This window comes from Orbicella faveolata, unplaced genomic scaffold (assembly GCF_042242905.1).
Source record: "Orbicella faveolata isolate gen_17 unplaced genomic scaffold, um_ofav_v1 contig_34, whole genome shotgun sequence".
Lineage (NCBI taxonomy): Eukaryota > Metazoa > Cnidaria > Anthozoa > Scleractinia > Merulinidae > Orbicella > Orbicella faveolata.
The window spans coordinates 5542101-5561243 of NW_028301563.1; the positions used below are offsets into that span (position 1 = coordinate 5542101).

At 38.2% G+C, this 19143-nt stretch overlaps 2 protein-coding genes and 1 long non-coding RNA gene across 3 annotated transcripts in view; 1 reads left to right on the top strand and 2 right to left on the bottom strand.

Annotated features, from left to right (window-relative positions):
- Positions 1 to 19143, bottom strand: part of LOC110055743 (uncharacterized) — a 183676-nt gene that overhangs the window by 135333 nt on the left and 29200 nt on the right. The window lies entirely within an intron of this gene.
- LOC149104376 (uncharacterized) lies at positions 1654 to 7286 on the bottom strand. Its single transcript, XR_016201379.1, has 2 exons — positions 6935 to 7286; positions 1654 to 3562 (listed from the first exon to the last, which is right to left on the bottom strand). It is a non-coding gene; the product is annotated as an uncharacterized LOC149104376 (long non-coding RNA).
- On the top strand, positions 10750 to 18443 carry LOC110055803 (uncharacterized). The gene is made up of 9 exons (XM_089271831.1): positions 10750 to 11262; positions 11991 to 12133; positions 12708 to 12796; positions 13228 to 13872; positions 14454 to 14761; positions 14971 to 15113; positions 15572 to 15681; positions 16525 to 16677; positions 17404 to 18443. The coding sequence occupies exons 1-9, from the start codon at positions 10870 to 10872 to the stop codon at positions 17919 to 17921; spliced, it is 2502 nt and encodes an 833-aa protein (XP_089127957.1). The 5' UTR covers positions 10750 to 10869; the 3' UTR covers positions 17922 to 18443.

Here is a 19143-nt window from a genome sequence, read left to right on the forward strand (position 1 = left end):
AAAGAACATTTTAATGAAGACACCAAGCAAAAATGCGAAAATCAGCGCAACATTTTCCTGAGTTGTTGCTAAAATTTAGTGGCCTTACAATTTAAATGTTTCAATGAAGTTCAGACCCCGTTCACACTACCTACGCCGGAGGAATTTAAAAACGCAACAATTACCGGATTTGGTGTTTGAGAAAAGAAAATCAGGGAAATCAGGGAAATCACATTATTATCGTCACTCATGTCATCATTTTCGAAAAGCCTCGTTTTCAAAATGTTCTTCCTTCATATACGAAAACGAAACTAAAAGCCGGCGTTTTCAAATGCGTCCGGTTTTGAAGAGCGTTTTTGAAAAGCTCCGTTTTCGTGACGGAATAGTGTGGACGGTAGGCCTAAACGTAGAAATAAAGCTGCCTTTTCAAATTTCTTCGGCGTAGTGTGGACGGGGCCTGAAACACTGGAAAAGTTGAAAATTTACAGAGTATGTAAATAACATGTAATTAACATGTAAATAATCAAAAAGAGACTGTAAAGATTAATTTACATGATTTTTCCCCTTTTACATGTTTTGGAGGTTTCATGTAAAAAACATGTAAATATTTCAAGTGAAACATGTAAATGATGAAGAAAACACTGTAAATGTTTCAAAGCAAAGGGCTAAGATCAAGTAAATAACATGTAAACTGTGCCTGCAATTACTGTAAATAGCCTGTAAATTTCTTGTGATTCAACCTGGAAACCCGTAAATAACATGTAAATTTAATACAGGGAGGCTGCCATAATACTGTAAATAACATGTAAATAAAAAGGGGAGGCTGTAAACAACATGTAAATAAAAAAAGGGAGGCTGTAAATAACATGGAAAATGAAAACAGGAGCCTGTAAATAACATGTAAATCGAAAAAGGGAGCCTGTAAATAACGTGTAAATCGAAAAAGGGAGTCTGTAAATAACATGGAAATCAAAAAAGGAGCCCATAAAGAACATGTAAATCGAAACAGGGAGCCTGTAAATAACATGTAACTCGTAAAAGGGAGCCTGTAAATAACATGTAAATGGAAAAAGGGAGCCTGTAAATAACATGTAAATGGAAAAAGGGAGCCTGTAAATAACATGTAAATCGAAACAGGGAGCCTGTAAATAACATGTAAATGGAAAAAGGGAGCCTGTAAATAACATGGAAATCGAAAAAGGGAGCCTGTAAATAACATGTAAATCGAAAAAGGGAGCCTGTAAATAACTTGCAAATCGAAAAAGGGAGCCTGTAAATAGCATGTAAATGGAAAAAGAGAGCCTGTAAATAACATGGAAATCGAACAAGGGAACCTGCAAATAACATGGAAATTGAAAAGGGGAGCCTGTAAATAACCTGTAAATTGAAAAAGAGAACCTGCAAATAACATGTAAATCGAAAAAGGGAGCCTGTAAATAACCTGGAAATTGAAAAAGGGAGCCTGTAAATAACCTGTAAATTGAAAAAGGGAGCCTGCAAATAACCTGTAAATTGAAAAAGGGAGCCTGTAAATAACATGTAAATCAAAAAAGGGAGCCTGGAAATAACCTGGAAATGTAAAAAGGGAGCCTGGAAATAACATGTAAATCGAAAAAGGGAGGCAGAAACCCTGTACGATAAATAACTTGTAAATAATAACTTGAAGAAAAATAATGGAATGTACTGTTTTATTGTAATCAAATCTGTTGACCTTAATTATAATAGTAGAAAACATGCAAATTTATACAGAATCAGAAATTTATTGCAATCAGAACAAACTCAGTAAAATTCAAATAGTTTTTATATGCCATGAATAAGGTTTACAATGTACACATTGCAACAAATAAAACATGTTTTCTTTTCTTTCTATCCATAACAAGACGACTTAAATGTAATTTTGTGCATGGCCAAAATATCTTAAAATACCATGACTGAGCTCCTTTAACCGAATTCAAGCACTTTTCAAGATTGTGCAAAACCATGTCATATTCAACTCTATTTAATTCATAAATAGTAAAATGATTAAGAACTATACTGTTGTCAGCTACAACAAGTGAAAATTTTGCAATTTAGGCATATTACTAAATTAAAATTGTTTGCAAATGGATACCTGTCTTAAATATATACTAAATTCACAAAGTCAAATGTAACATAATGATAATACCTTTGTCATAAAATGAATGAATAAACTGTTTTTTTCTTACTAAGTAATTAATGTAGGTTTAAATTAGCCTTAATAATTATTATGAAAAATGTGGGAGGCACGATGGCCTCGTAGTTACATGTAGTGAGCTCAACTCCTGATCGAGCGGTCTGGGTTCAAGCCCTAGGCAGGTACATTCTGTTGTGTTGCTGGGCAACACACATTACTCTCAGTGCCTCTCCACCCAGGTGTATAAGTGGGTACCAGCAAATTTAATGGTGGGGTAACCCTGCAATGGACTGGCATCTCATCCAGGGGAAGTAAAAATAGTCCTAGTCGCTTCCTGCTACAGAAAGCGGGATAAGCTCCAGCCTGTTGGGCCACGTGGCTCATATGCAGACTTTACCTTTACCTTATTATGAAAATTACTGCAATGTAAGTGTGAAATATTGATCAACTTTTTTCATAGAGTGAATTGTTCTTTTGAAATAACAGAAAATAGGGAGAAAAAACATTTACCACAAGATAGAGATTGACATTTTAAATTAATCATAAAAACATTCATGCCAAAGGAATACTACATTACATAACATAAAACAAGGCTTCTGACATCTTTTAGGCTATGTTTACAAAGTCACAGTTTCCTTCTTTTTCCAAAACTGCACAGAATCCAAACAGGACAACCATTTTGGACCCCTGACAAAACATTCACGGTAAACAATATTCAAAATTTTACTTTTTCTTTTTGTGATAAAAAAAAACTGTACTGTAAAAAAAAAAAAAATTCATAGGGACCTGTTGAAATTGAAAGGCCTATCTAGTACCATAGTTCCCATAACACATCATAAGTTAATAAATTATTGTTCTGGTACTACATGTATGTAAACATAGCCGTTGCTTTTTATGATGAAATCTTATAGCTGCTGTATTGAACAATAAGTATCAACCTAGCAATCTAAGATATTCAAATTTAATGCTAATTCACTAACACAGGTACAGTGTAGGTGATACTTCAAAGCATTGAAAATAATGTTTAAAGTGGTTGAATTTATGCCAGAGAGTGTTGAAGGTCACCATGTTAGACTGTAATGCACCAGGGGCCCATTTCTCGAAGGTCCCAAAAAGTTTTCGCACCCAGAAAGCCATACCAAAATCTGAAATCTTATGCTTACAGAGCTGTTTTATTCGCTTATTCTCAATATGAACAGAGGTTTCCTTCACACAAGAAGTTTCAGACATATACAGCTCTTAGTTTTTAGACACAGCTCAATTAAAGATGGCTTTATGGGCCCAAAAAGTTTCCAGGGCCTTCAAGAAATGGACCTCGGACCCCTTATAGAGTCATAGGTACTGTAGACTTCTCAGTGGCTGATTTTTTCCTGATCAAGCATCATTGCCAAGGAGTATGCATGTATTGACCACCCTCAATTTTACTTCATCCTACAAGTAACATAAAACATTTCGTTAAATAAGATAAGTTATGTCTGAGTATGAATCAGCAAATTCTGTGTATGATATCAATCAGCGAATTTTACACTGGAGTTATTATTTTGTTTCTTATCATTCCAATTTATACTGTGACATTTGAAATCGGACTGTAGCCGGTCATGTTAACCGGCCAAAGTAATTTTAGCTCGGTCACGTCTCATTTCTGACTGGTCAAGATATTTACGAAAAAATCAAGTACACGTAATGTGAGCTAAATTAAACCCACAAATATAGTTTGTTTGTTCCAGTCACTGCTAGACCGTTTAAAGATTGGCTTAATATTTTTCTGAACAGATTTAACCCCAGTCGCTCGAATGGCATTCCTATCGATCTTGAACGCATGACAAACAGCAAGCGAATGTGTGCTGAACGCTCAAAGTATAAGAGATCGTTTTTGTTTACTCTATCATTGCAGCTCTGTTTAGTTTTATTATCGTTTCTATCGTTTCATTGTTCGTGCCCTTTAATCATTAATCAGAGCGTTTTATATCATGTGATTTAGCTATCAATTTACTTTAAAAGCCAGTCGCTTACATAACTCACGCAGTCATCTCAGTATCGGGGTCATCCGAGTGTTTAGGAGTCAGGAGTTTGAGTTATTTTCTTGGAGTCTATGTGTTTACCTCGCTAACGCAGGATCAGACGTGAGTTTCTATTGTACATATTGATCGCTTTTTTGCTTTTTATGATTTCTATTTTCGCTTGTTATTTATTTAGGTTCGTTTCTGATTACGCAATCAAATTTGCCTTGTAGTTTTCACCGCACGTGTACAATAGCTGATTCATTAAAGTAATTTAAAAATCAAGTTTTGTACGCTGTGGTTGACGCTTACCGTTCCCCATGTACTTGGGTACGCGACAGAATGGTCTTTAGCCGTTCGAACAGATACATGTATGCATTGGTGTATGTTTTCATTAGAGGTCATGATAAAAAAGAGATAAAAACTCTCAGATTTACAGTTGGGGATTTGATTGTTAATTCAAGAATGAACAACGTGACCGTCTCAACATGACATGACTGGTCAACATGACCGGCGAGTGAAGTTTTTGGCCGGTCAAGTCACCATTCTGGCCAGACATTGCCCGTTGACTGGCCATTATTTTGAGCCCTGAATATTCATCAATCAAACAGATCATACATCTACATCTGTAGCTACTGTGTGACAAAAAATTTGCATCTCTGATTGGAAGGCACTGAATGTCAGAGGATGTAGAAGAACTAAACTCAAAATCCATGGCAGTAACTATTCAATGTTCACTATCTCCTACATTGTAATAATCATGGACAATAAATCAAACTCCTATCAAACAATGTTTAAATAATAAGTCAAGTTATTTGCAGGCACAATTTGATTGTTTCTTACGTGCACTTATGCTCTATTGGTGGACAAAGGTACAGATGATGTCATAAAAGTTTGTTTTTGTTTCTTTGTTATGTATTACGAAGCAGACAGATTCTATGTTGTTGTGGATCTGTTCAGTAATAGATCACAGAAGACATCAAAATGTGGTAAAACCATCAGTGACACACACCTGAAAAATTCACAGATTCTGTGACACACTCTAGTAATGGCTTATGCGACTATTTTTGGTTTTTACCACATTTTGATGTTATCTGTGATCTACTCAAGGCAGGAAAAAATCCAGGTCTGATTTCCTCAGCCAAGTAAATTTTGCTCTTGGGCAAGCGAAAATAGAAGTTCAGTGGCCCAGTGGGCAAGTGAAATTACAATGTAGCGTCAGTAGTCTTGTGAGTCTGACTAAAAATGCCAGCTTGATAAATGATAATTTCCAGTCATTCCATTTCAAAACTTAACACCTAAAGATTAGTTAATTATTAGGTTGAAAGCAAGAATTAGTTTGGAATCCGAGTGTACTTCATTCGCATGTGTCCTCTGATTTCCTTACTGGCCACCACACTGGCAACTAATATTTAAGTGGGGCAAGTGAAAACTGAAATTGACTGGCCCACTGGGCAAGTGACTTACAATTTTTTTTCCTGCCCTGCTACAGATGCATGAACTGATGCATGACACATGAAACCTACATGTATTTGGTACGAGCCCAATTTCTAACAAGTAAAATGTACAGCTGTGACAGGGCTCTAAAGTGCTCTCTGGTCATCCCAGGGTAAGGTAATCGATTGAAATTGATCCATAAATTGATATAAATCAATAAATTGAAATTAATGTAAGTGTTATCAGTGCTATCAATCAATTGAAAGAAATTCGTACTCACATGCTAGAAAAGTTTCAAGTTATCAGTTTGATTTTACCAAATTTATCAGTCATTAGAGAATCAATTGAAAGTTGGTCTCTCTTTGTTAGTTCACCTAAACTGTAGAAAAATTGTCCCTCAACACAGTGTTTGATTGTAACTTTTTTTATGTAGATTTCAAAGGCACTACCAAAAACCCCCAAAACATAGTCCCTGATACATGTATGCCAGCAAAATATTCTGTTTACGAGATACAATGTTATGTTTTTATGCAGTTGTATTCATGATTTCATATTTCACTTTAAATCTTTTGTTCATTTCTTTCTTATTAAATGTTGCTTAAAAGATAAGCTAGTATCAGCAAAATTGATAATGCTTATTGAAAATTTGATCACAATCGATGACTCATGACGAATCCTTTTATTGATTTCTGATATCATTGACTAATTTCTATTGATTGTTATGAAATAATCGATTGACTATACTGTGTCTCCAAGACAAGTAGATTTTCCTGCCTGGGCAAGTTACTCTTCCTTTTTTTCAAGTCCTGTGTAGTTTTCACGACAGTTTGAGGTACATGTATACCTCTTCATAAAGTATCATAGTGTTTTTTTTTGTGAAAGAAAATACCACAACATTTAACTTGCTACAGTATCAGCACCAGTGGGTGCAATGTCCATGTACAGTTGTGTATAACAGCATATTGTAACTTGCATGTAGGTACAACTGTAGACACTTGAGTAACTTCAGAATACTTACTCTAGCATAAGAGAAATTTCTCTGCTGAAGATGGCACATTACATTTTAGCTTAGTAGCATTCACATCAGAGGGCAACATAACCTTACAAGAGCATGCATCAGAAAGAATCATGAGGTGCATACAAGCCAATAACAAATGTCGCATGCTCATGCTCAGTTATCGAGAACAGATAATAACAGATAATAAAGCTCTTTATGTACGGCAGGTAAACATCACCAAAGTCGATTCCACAAGCAATGTAACTTCTCCTTGATAATGACACATTCACAACCAAAGGCAAAACGAAATGTATACGTATCTTGACGTTACTTTACTCTGCTCGTTCAATTTATGCAAAACTTGCTTACCTGTTGTTTTTGTTGCCTGTAATCGCTATCTTCAGCTTCTGGGTAACGGTAAACTTTGCCTTGAAACCGTGCACGGTGACGAAGCGAAGGTAGAGTGGATTTTGGCCCGCTAAAACAGAGCTCGAGTTCGATGCAAGTTCCAACGAACTGCCAAACATGGCGGGAGAACCGAAAGAACCTGGTACCTAACATGAAGACCGCTGATTCCTGCTTGTTGGAGATCGGGCAATCACAAGGCTGGTATGCTCTTATAAAGGGACTGGGATAACAGTGATGGCAATGAAAGTACAAAACGGTAGAAATCACCAAAACAAAACAAAACAAAACAAAACAAAGCAAAAAACAAAGAAACAGTGAACATGCAAGGGCAGACTTAGTTGTATTAATCTTACTTGTAGAATGTGCATGTTTCGGAATATTTAACGCTCTAAATCGATGATATTTCGTTCATTCTCAGCGGTTCAGGGGCACAACTGTGACCTCGAACTTTCGCGATATGAGAAGTTTAATGTTTGTTGTTTTCGGATTGTTAAAAATGTCATTTTGGGTACCGAAAAAAAGTCAGCTATCATTTTCGGAAAGGCGATAAGACCTAACGTTTTCGGGAAATGGACAAAAAAGCCCTAATAAGTTCGAGAATACTCAAGCTCCTCTAGAATAACCGAACAGATAAATTTTTTTTGCGCAACCTAAAATTAACCTACAGAGCTTTGAAAGTACACCAGATAGCCTAAAACAGCGTTGAAAAGCATTCGAGAGGAAACGGTCGTTGGGTGTTCCTTATGGTTCCCTGCCTAACCTAACTCCGCGTCAGTTCAAACTCGGTCACCAGGGCTCTTTCCGTCTTGAACTCACACAACACGTGACGCTTTCATGGTCCTTCATGAATAAATACGTACGTGTCCGAGAATTAATTTTTCTCTTTTCTAGAGACGTAAGCTTGGGACGCCTGCATGTGCAGTAACAATTCTAGTTTTATTTTGTCGTTGTGGATGCGCGGAAAGTTCACAAGAAGACAGCTTCGTTAGTGCGGTGTCGCACCCGTGCAACTTCTAGGTTTTCCATTTACATGGTTTTTACGTGTTTCTTACAGGCTCCCTTTCTTTCATTTACATTGTTTTTACATGTTTCTTACAGGCCCCCTTTTTTCATTTACATGGTTTTTACATGTTTCTTACAGCCCCCCTTTTTTCATTTACATGGTTTTTACATGTTTCTTACAGCCCCCCTTTTTTCATTTACATGGTTTTTACATGTTTCTTACAGGCCCCCTTTTTTCATTTACATGGTTTTTACATGTTTCTTACAGCCCCCCTTTTTTCATTTACATGGTTTTTACATGTTTCTTACAGGCCCCCTTTTTTCATTTACATGGTTTTTACATGTTTCTTACAGGCCCCCTTTTTTCATTTACATGGTTTTTACAGGGTTACAAACATAACATTTCCAGAATTTTTACAGCATTCGCTTGAATTATTTACACGTTCCTCACATGGTTTAGCAAAGCAATTTACATGTTTTTTACAAAGCCAGATACTGTAAAAGTGCGTAAAATATTTTACAAGTTTTTACATGTTCTTCAAATGATCATTGTCGACAAAGACAATGTAAATCACTATTTACAGAACATTTACATGCTGTACTAAAAGCTGTAAATTTCCTGTAATTTTATTTTACAAAACCCTAACATGTAAATTGTAATTTACAAAGAATGTAAATCAAGATTTACATACTGTAAATTACAATTGACATGTCCATGTAAATTTTCAACTTTTCCAGTGAAATTCAGGGATTACGTTGAATATTCAAAGTCTCTTTGAGGGCAGGGTTTAGCAAAACTCAGTTTTTTTTTAATTGAATTCCCGCCCATTTAAATAATTGTATACTGAATTTCCGATAAAAGCAAAATAACCGACTGGCATTTTCATTCTAGGTATTTAGATGTTATAAGATTCATTTCATGTGTCAATTAGTCATGTCTTCTTGCCAAGATGATAGATGCGAATGCGACCATAACACTACTGAAAGGAAGAAAAGACCTTAAAAAATTTCCAGGCTTTGAACGGGATTCGAACCCACGACCTTTGCGTTACCCGTGCAATGCTCTCCCAACATGTTGCTTTGCCGGATAGCTTAGTTGGTAGTGCACGCAAAGGTCGTGGGTTGGAATCCCGTTCAAAAAATGAATTTTTTTTCAGGTCTTTTTTCCAGTAGTGTTATGGCTATATTCGCATCTATCATCATGTCTTCATTTAATTGCCACTGTTGGACATCTATACTACTATGATCTTCTTGCCATAGCTTGCAACAATGTTTTAAAACACCTTTGTTTTTGTTGTATTTCGACACCTTGAAACGTCACCCGCAATTTTCTCAAAAACACTCTGATAAAACTTTTTACAATACCTTTTGCCATCGTTTAGACAACTAATGTCAGGTCTTAGATGCCGGCGTCGTATACCCAAAATTATCCCTTTATGACAAGTTATCCGCTCTTATGTGAAAGCGGATATGACGTCATAACGTTGCTAGGGTAACTCAGATCGTGGTAAAACGTATATCATTTGAAACTTTCCTCTTTCTCTAGCACACCAGAGACGTTTGATTTGCTCTTGGATTAATGATGGTGGTGCTCTAGTCACTCAAATTAAGTTGAACAGTATCGCTAATCAAAAATCTGATCGAACCACCGTAAGGCACACCACGCCTGGTGGATACATTGTGAGTTGCGGGGTTACAAGCATTCTATTAGCTCAGCTCAAATAACTTCAAACTTTTCGCCTCACAGGGAGATGCCGAGGATCAAAATGTTCAAGAATTCCTTTGCCTTCTGGTCTTCAATCGCCCTAATTTTCTGCTTAACCGATGTTTCATGTCAGACGCGGAAGTGCTTAGGAACCTCCCGCCATTGTTCTGGGCGATATGGGAAAATGAAGTCTGTCTGTAGAGCGGGATATTGCGTGTGTACTGGCCCACACTACGGTTATGACACTTGCCTGCGTAAGTAAATTGTTCATGTAGAGAACGAAAGCTGGTGCCCTTTATATATGATTTCTAGGTTCATTATTTTATTTGGTATTCAACGTATTAAGCGAAACTGCTCAGTTTTTATCACCCGTTTTAAGAAAACGATTGATATTATGATATTATATCTTCCTAGTTCAAAGTGCATTGCTGAAATTAATTGAAATTATTAATTATTTAAGTAGCGTGGATTCAAAAGATCGAGTAGCTCGTTATTCTGATCGTTCAATATTTATATCCAAGAAGGCTATTTCGGATATTGAAAGAACAATAACAATAACAACAATATCTTTATTTCTCATAATACTAAAGGCAAATTATACAATAAGAGTATTTTTAGGCTATGAGGTTAAGAGATTTCGCCAGTGTTCCAAAGAACTTGCGTTTTCTCTGGCCATTTTAAGTAAGATTTATCTAAAGGAACTTTGTCATGGATCTTAAGAATTTTGACATAAAGAAAATGATCCCCAAACTGAATGAAATATAAAGCACTTAAAACATTAAAGGAACATTTCAATATATGCTACACAGCAAATACAAAAGAATGGACAAAAATTGAAGAAGATTAAAAAGGATTGCGACCGAGATTTTGAAAACCTGTTTGACTAACAGGTAAATCTCGTTTGTTTGTCACCTTTAATTATAACGCCTGGAAGACATTTGTTTGTAATAAAGCCATGGTTTTTTCATTTTGACCCAGAAAAGTAACTTCTGCGCTGACATTAAGTTTCATAGGGAGTTTTAAAACTAATTAACAAAATAGCCTAAATTCAGCCGTGACAGAGTCCCTTAGCAACATGTATAGAACCGCATTTCTTAAGCTAATAAATGTATTTAACCAGGTTATGCGGATGTTCGAAGAGCACACAATAAAATTGGTAAATCACTAGAAACCAGGCACACCTACCCTCATGCACCACCGACATCGCCTCCCCACCCCTGTCGCGTCTTCTTGTATTAATGTATTAACAGTTGATATTTTCATATCTTTAGCTGATGCATATGGATGTCGAATCGAGATTAATTCTAATACAGCCCTTGCCAAACCACAGTATAACAAACAGCCCATCAGGACAATCTACAGCTGTACGCCTAGCAGCAGTTCGACACAGTACGAAGTCCACGTACTGTCTGTGTACGAAGGGAATAGGCACACACGCCCTCCATCTGCCGGTGATACTAATGTCAATATTATCAGCGGTGGCCAGTCAGGCAAACCTGTTATACTCGTGCTTGCCAGCTATGAACCTGTTAACTGGATTCTCAATTTACCAGCTGGCATAACCATCAGTAGAGTCATCCTTGTGAGTACACGATGAGAATTTATAAAACCCTCTGATTTATGTAATATATACACCAGAATATATAATTACATAACCAAATAAAATGGCTTTATATCCTCTTATAAAGAGAGTATGGGTGTGATCAATCCACTGTGGAAAATATCCAATTTAAAAGAGCTCTGTCGAGGTATTTTGGCCGAAATACAAAATTATCTTGAAATTGAAGGAAACCTGAAAGTATTATGATAGAAAAACACCAAAGAAATGATAATAAACCATAAAGGAACAAGGATGGTTAAGTGTGGAGAAGATTAACACGGATTACAAACGACGAACTTGAAAAAATTTTGGCTAAACTCAGTTTTCAAGATGTGCAAACCGTGACCACTCTCTCCAAGAAAAATCGTAAAGGATGTGGATAAGTGAGTGTACAGTTTATGACGTGTAACAGGTGCAAATTCTTAAACTAACTGTCTTACATTTTATCGGTCGTGGGAGACCACAATTTACAAGAAAAACCTCTTCCGCTTTAGACGTCTTGGACCCTAGTGTAAACTTAAGTTGATAGGAAGCCCCAAACGTGTCAGTTATCAGCTTAAATTTTTCATAAACGCTCAACAAACAGGAGAGAACACTCATGGATTAGAAAATCATTTGTATATGGGCTGACATTGGTCTACAAAGCAACCTTCGACACAACAGTTCGATTATCTTTAAGAGTCATAACCAGGACTGTTTTGTTTCTATAGGTTGCCTATTATGTGGATGAAAGCTCTGTTACTGGAGACGTGAACCAAGTTCAAGTAGTCAGACAGAGAGGTACGCGTGATTCACGGTGGAGAAGAGGATATGGCAATGATTTAGGAGGAGGTGATACCGTGGGGCTTCTGCAGTAAGTAATATACACAGCAAAGTGGGTTAATTTTGTTGTTTGAAACAAATGGGCTGCAAAGAACGACAAATGGTAAAAACTACACTTGGCAAAATTTAGCTTGCAGCTTTGGTGTTTGTTATAGCAACGCACTATACAGGTGTCTAGCGTGCAGATTCAATTTCCAGTGGATAAAGAGTATCTGTGGCACACAATACCACAGCCCACCACTAACTATAGGTCAATGCAGTACTAAGGTACCTAAATATAAAGTGGAAAAATGTCAACCTTATGAAAATTTCTGAGTCGGAAGTGGGGAAGGTGCAATGGGTGAGACTTTGTGATAGACAGGAAATTGAAAGGCAAAGCGGCACGCTTCTAATCCGTTGAACGACCAATACCTTCAGTAAAAGAGCAAAGCTTAGGGTGGTGTCATTGACGAGTGGATGTGGTGCGAGTGTTGTCTTATAGTTGCAGGTAAAGCATCAGGTAGTTTTAAAATTAGTAATAGATTGAAAGAGAAGGACGCTAAATGTTGGTTTTTGTCTTGGACCATACAAATGTACATTTACTCAAATTTTCTCTTTGTCTGTAGGAGAGTATACAACAGATTTGGTGTAGTGACGTCATTTACGGGCACCTACAAAGCAGACGAATGGTCACTGGCGTTATCTTCCCCACAAGGTACTAAGACCTACATATCATTTTTTCTTGCCTTATGCTATCAGTAAAAATTAGAGAATCGCAATAGCACGGGCCGGAATAAGAAAAACCACGTCCCTTCACTCACACATTCAAAAAAAGAAAAAAAACCTTTCTTTTCTAAAGAAAGCTTACGTCTCTCAGTCAACTTTCAAATGGTGGTGGTGATGATAATGATGATGATGAGAAATATAAGAAATCTAGAGGATCCAGCCAGTAGGCTCGATTACCAGCCGCTGTTCGGGAAACGAGCTAGCTCCTTGGATGAAACACGACCGGACCCGAGAAAGCCACCGAAATCTACTTAGCTTTTTACCTCGTAAATGATCTGCACATGTTCGGTTTCACCAAAAATTATTGGAAAATGTTATATTTAATTATGACGCAATCAGTAATGAACACTTCTTACACAGGTTTGAGACTTGGATTCTTCAGCAACGGCTCCCTTGGCTCCCTCGTTACCACAGCCACATCCGCGCCTAAGCCAACACGTATCCAGACATCCATACCCACAGCCACGGCCACACATACAGCCATATCAACATCCACACCTAAACCAATATCACCTTCAACATCGAGGCTCACATCTAGACCGACAAAGACACCTAAACTACGTTTCCAGAGACCCATACTCAAAGCCCCAGACCCACAAGTAGGTGGTGGAGCCATATCAAGAGCCACACCCAGTTCCACAACCACCACTACATCTACACCCACATCTATACCAACACGCGTCCAGACATCCATACAAACATCCATTTCGACATCCACACCCCCATCAACAACCTCAACGGCAGTCACACCCATGCCCACCTCCAGCCAAACTCTTTCAACCAAACCTACATCCAGAGCCACACATATATCAACACACATGCCTACATCCACGTCCACACCGGCACACGTAGGTTTACTCGCACTGGAACGCCACCGACAGAGATGTTACACGTTCTCGAATCACTCCAGTCATTGCCTCGGACAATACGGGAAAATGAAGTCTGCCTGCAGAGACGGATACTGCGTGTGTACTGGTCAAGATTATGATTACAATACTTGCTTGCGTAAGTGGTTTGGTTACGTTATCAACACTGTTAAAATCTAGCTTCCATGTAAAGACAAAACGTAGCAAGGTTTCAAGATGGAAATCTCCACTTAAGTTCTACTGGCAAAAGATGTAGAAGGCACATAGCCAGGAGCCCATTACTGAATTCATATAGTTTAGAATTTTCACAGGAAGCAGTTCTCATGTTCTAACTCAAAGATAAGATTAAAAACCAATTAAATGAAAATTTTTGTCTTGATGGTCTATCTCAGATTTAGAATGGAGAGGAAAGGGGTTCTTAGAAGTAATTTTCATTACTTACCCCTTCTCATTTAGAATTTTCTTAGGGTACGCTTCCTAAAAGCGAGGTTGTGCAATAAACACCCGACAATACTTCCCTAGGGCCAAAACTTTGAACAATACATGGAAATTGCAGAGGCCCCGTTAAAACATGTGGGATGTGTCGGAAGACCACCATAAAGGCTGCATTAGGAAGTCACAGATCCCCAGGAGAGCAGCATTCACTATGACACCAATAACTTTTGTCCTTTGTCTTTTAATCATATTGATGCTAAAATAACAACTTTCTCTATTTGTTAGCGGATGCATATGGTTGTAGAATCCAAGTCAATACTGATACAGCCCTCGCCAAACCACGTTACAACAACCAGCAGCCCCAAACCATGTACAGCTGCAGTCCTGAGGACAGTTCTACACAGTACGCAGTCCACGTACTGTCTGTGTACGAGGTTATTAACAGACGTCCTCCATCAGCCGGTAACGTTACTGTTAATGTCGTCAGTCGAAGAAAGTCAGACAGACCAATTATTCTTGTGCTTGGAAGCTATGAACCCGTTAACTGGATTCTCAATTTACCACCTGGCATTACCATCAGCAAAGTCATCCTCGTGAGTACAACACAGGAACTAATGAAAGCGATAAAGCTTAAGCGATTACTGTTTCAATTTTGCAAGATGGCGGGCCAGAATGCTGCTTTTAATTAAGACACCCACATGTATATATACCAGAATATTACAGGAACAACGAAACAAACCTGTTCATCAGGCATATTTTAGTTGAAAAATTGTCTTAGAGCTAAAAGGAGTTGTATTTGTAGGTTGCTTATTATTTGGATGAAAGTTCCGTTAGTGGAGATGTGAAAAAAGTGCAGATAGTTGAACGAAAAAGCATCCACGATTTACAGTGGAGAGTAGGATATGGAAGCGATTCAGGGGGAGGTGATACTGTGGGGCTTCTAAGGTGAGTAAAAAAAGGTTTGGTTTAACTTATTAATTTCTAAAAAATAGCAAAAGCATCGAAATTTCAAAAAAGGCAAGTACACAACAGGTGGAATTTAACTTTCCGTGGGTTGAAGTGTTGTACAAGTTGGAAATAAATTGGAAGAGAGCATTGTCAAAAAAGTAGCATTGCCATAAAAATACCGCAGTCCATCTCATAGCGTGTGTCTAAACAGCGCAGAGAAACGTGTACAAAATACTGAGCAATACCGCTGACTACTGAGTCGGTGGAAAAAAAGGCCCCTGACACAACCTGGGAGATGTCAATATCGCGGTAATTAAAAGCTTGCTTCCTATCATATAGCCTCGCACTTTGGAATATGGATAAACCACTGAAAAAATTGGTGATTATACAAAACCGATTATTTTGTCTTGGACTTTGCATTAACGTGCATTTTCCCCGTTTTTTTTTTTTTGTAGACAAGTTTACAACAGGTTTGGTGTAGTTACATCATTTACAGGCACTTACAGAGCAGATGAATGGTCACTGGTGTTATCTTCACACGAACAGAGCAGTCCTCCTTTTCACGGTAATGCATAGCCGCTTAATGATAAGACTTGCTTTAAGTATTTGAGGTTGATTTTAAGCTCACCCGTGGGAGGACTCTTATGTGAAAAGGTCGGGGATACTCCTCGGAAAGTTTGAATTAAACCCCTACAGGAGACCAATCTGGGTGTGACTGGAGTTTTATTTGACCTCTAAAAGATACCGCTTCGAAAAGCGCAGACAAGTACGGGCTTCAATTGCACGATACATTAAAAGCAAAATAACACTTAAATGAGACTCCTCGGCTCCCTGTAAGATCACACAGTATGACAGTGTTCTTTTATTATTATTTTTTCTTTCAGTACAATCTTAAAAGATGCGTTGACGGGTAAATATAGTAGCGTTTCGTCGGGTCATGTGGCAGCTCTCGCTAGGTCTCGCATGAATGGCTCGATACCCTTTGAGAAAACAGTAGAACAAAGAGCAGCAATGCCCCTAGCTGCAAAAAAATATCAGCTGCTACACTATGACGACAAACAAAGTTACAAGCTTACGAGAGCTGCTACAAGCTGGTTTAGTCCTGAACACCCTGAGTGAAACCGAAATCTGTGATTTACGCTCCTAAGTGAGACAGCGAGCATCCCTGACTTTCTCACATAGGAGTCTCCCGGGAAGCTCACGTCAGTGGCGTGGGAGTATATCACCCTATACCTAATTATCCTGATAAGCGGCAACCGCGGGGTTGTTATTAATATTTTGTAACCGTGAACATATAGTGTAATGCCAAGCACGGCGTGCTATTTGATTGAATTTTTATAAATTTATAGTACCAAGAGATTATGATCCTCATCAATTTCTCTTGGTAATACCGTTTGTTTGATTATAGTTGCAGCCACTTCCGTTGGTCCAACCGAAAATGATAATTCAAAACCAAGACCGTGGTTACTTGTGGTGTATACTTTCGTAGTTGTGCTGTTAACTGTGTCGTTTACTGTCCTCTTCATCCGGTGCAGACGACGAAAATCAAGGAAAAAAACAGGTATGACACAAAGTTTTAGAAAATAGCCCAAAGAAAATACGCGCGCTAATTGGTTAAAGATTTCTATTTAAACAATGGTTTTTCTGTCAACAAGGATCTATCGGCTGATAGCTGCCTAGCGGAAATTTGTTCTTAAAACAAATAATTGGAAAAAAAAATGAAATTCCGCTAACAAAAGCTTACGGTGCATCTGTACTATGACAAAGCACGCTGTTGCAACCAACCCGAGCTCGCGTTACATCTAAACTTTATCATAACAAGGAAAAAAAAAAGTTAGGATATCATTACACTGGACTGCAGGTGACAAATGAATATCGGAAACTGAGAGGCGTTCATTATCAGAAGGGATCTACAGTCCACACCGGTCCTGATCCCCGGGGGGACTCCCTTATAAAAAGAACAGGGGTGTTCGTCGTACCTTTTAGGGGTTAAAAAAGTAGTTTTGGTGCCTCTTAGGGTGTTCAGTTTCAAAAGGTCCGCAGCGGGAACTTTTGCGGTTTAGGGTATTGAGCAGAAAAAAATCAATACGACAGGATGGGTTGTTTTAGAATTGGTGTCTCTTAGGGGTAAAAATGTTTTTAAGTCACGCCCACAAGGCAGGATCTTGGTACCTCTCAGGGATTCCCGACGATCACACCCGTCCTTTTTATTTGGGAGTATACCCACTGGTTTCTGATCCCGGGTCCAACAGCTTATTTAGTGCGATCATTCTGCCTTGTTTTGCAGCAAAAAGGTCGAGAGCCGTAGAGGAAGCAGCACAATACAACTATATTTTTGACGAAATCAAGGGTAATTCATCATGTCAAACAGACACAGCGACCCACTATGTCGTACGCACTCTTCCACCCCGTCCAAGTTACCAAAGTGTCGACCCTTCAACAAAGGAACCTGTCAGATACGAACGAAGACATAGCGAGATACACATTTATGAGGAATTGGATTTCCGAAGATTGAGTGATGGTCAGAATTACGAGAATCTTCGTAAAATCAAAGTCGATGTTGAATATCTTGAGTTAGTGGATGACCCCAAATTGACAACTGGAAATGCCGCCTCCGATGTTTGTAATAATTCGGATGGAGGCAAGGTTGATGTTGATGGGTATCTTGAACCAGTGAACGCCGCCAAAGATTTACCAGGAGTAAAGACTACTTATGATTGCAAGGTTGATCACGAATATTTTGAACTTGAACTGGTCAGTGATACGGATTTGCATTGTGGGAAAACCGCATCAACTGCTTTCTAATTTCCACGTTGAAATCAAAGAAATGGTAATATTAACTTGTTTGCTTAAGCCCCTGCTACACTGGCTGCTTGTACATAAACGTATCGCCTTTAAGATTCTTCTCATTATACCTACAAGGTTTTTAATGGTCTCGCACTTAAGTACTTAGCCGATTTGCTAGTATTACGTCAGCCAAATAGGCGTCTTCGCTCAAACGCAACTGACAAACTGCGACTTGACAGGCCAGTGTTTAGGACAAAGAATTATGATGGTCACGCTTTTTCATCTTGTGCACCCACGCTCTGGAATGACCTTCCGCTAGTCGTAAGGAGCGCCCCATCAATCGACATTTTTAAAAACAGACTTAAAAACTTTTTTACTTATCTTATCTTTAAGCATGCTAATCTTGATCTTTAGTTTTACATTGTAATTAATATTTGTAAAGGACCCTTGATTTTAAATTATTACTATTCTTTGTAAGACCATTGAGATTTCTGATGCAGTGCGCTAGAAATAAATTATTAATTATTATTTAAAAGTCAATCCAGATGAAATGAAGTCGATTCTGGTTATCTGATCTAGCTACAATCAGGGACAAGAGTTGAGATGGCCCGAAAAGAAACTTTCTCCGTTCAAGCGTAATTTGCCCTACCTAACTGACTCCTCATATTTCGCCTCCAACCCCCTTCCCAATGTTGTAACTACGTGACAGCGTGGCCAAAGTCTAAATCAATATTGATTTGGGGGAGTGTGGAGGTTGGCTATTCACGTAATATATCAAACACGAGAGACAGTGTTTCATCGTGATATCCAAACACCGAGAAGGAAGTTGAAAATACGACACGCAGCGGAGTATTTTTGACGAAATTCGAGGTGTTTGGATAGCCAGTGAAACACTATCTCGAGCGTTTGATATTTCTTCTCAATCGAAACAAAAACTATAGAGTAAACGGAGAAGTAAAATTGTCAAAATTTATGTTAATTAAGACCTCCTTCACGGTTGAAATTTTCTTTGTTTTAACTTGATGAATTACTAATGATTTTGAGAAGGAAAAAATGTTTCTTTTATCAAGGGAAGTGCGGGTCTCGGTTGGAAAGCGTCCGATTCGTAAAAAAATGTCTCAACACTTGTTTTCCCTGATTGTAACTTGAGCTTGTTAGCGACACGAATGCGACGATCAGAATCGAGCTCGATTCCCTGGGAGCGAAAACTGTCTCCTATATTCTGGCCTGAGAAGAAATC

Bases quoted from the DNA above. Each gene is read 5' to 3' on its own strand.
- LOC110055803 (XM_089271831.1), top strand. From the start codon at position 10,870: ATGCACCACCGACATCGCCTCCCCACCCCTGTCGCGTCTTCTTGTATT. The intron at 12,797-13,227 runs GTACTAAGACCT...CTTCTTACACAG, and splicing joins GGCGTTATCTTCCCCACAAG to GTTTGAGACTTGGATTCTTC. The intron at 15,114-15,571 runs GTGAGTAAAAAA...TTTTTTTTGTAG, and splicing joins GATACTGTGGGGCTTCTAAG to ACAAGTTTACAACAGGTTTG.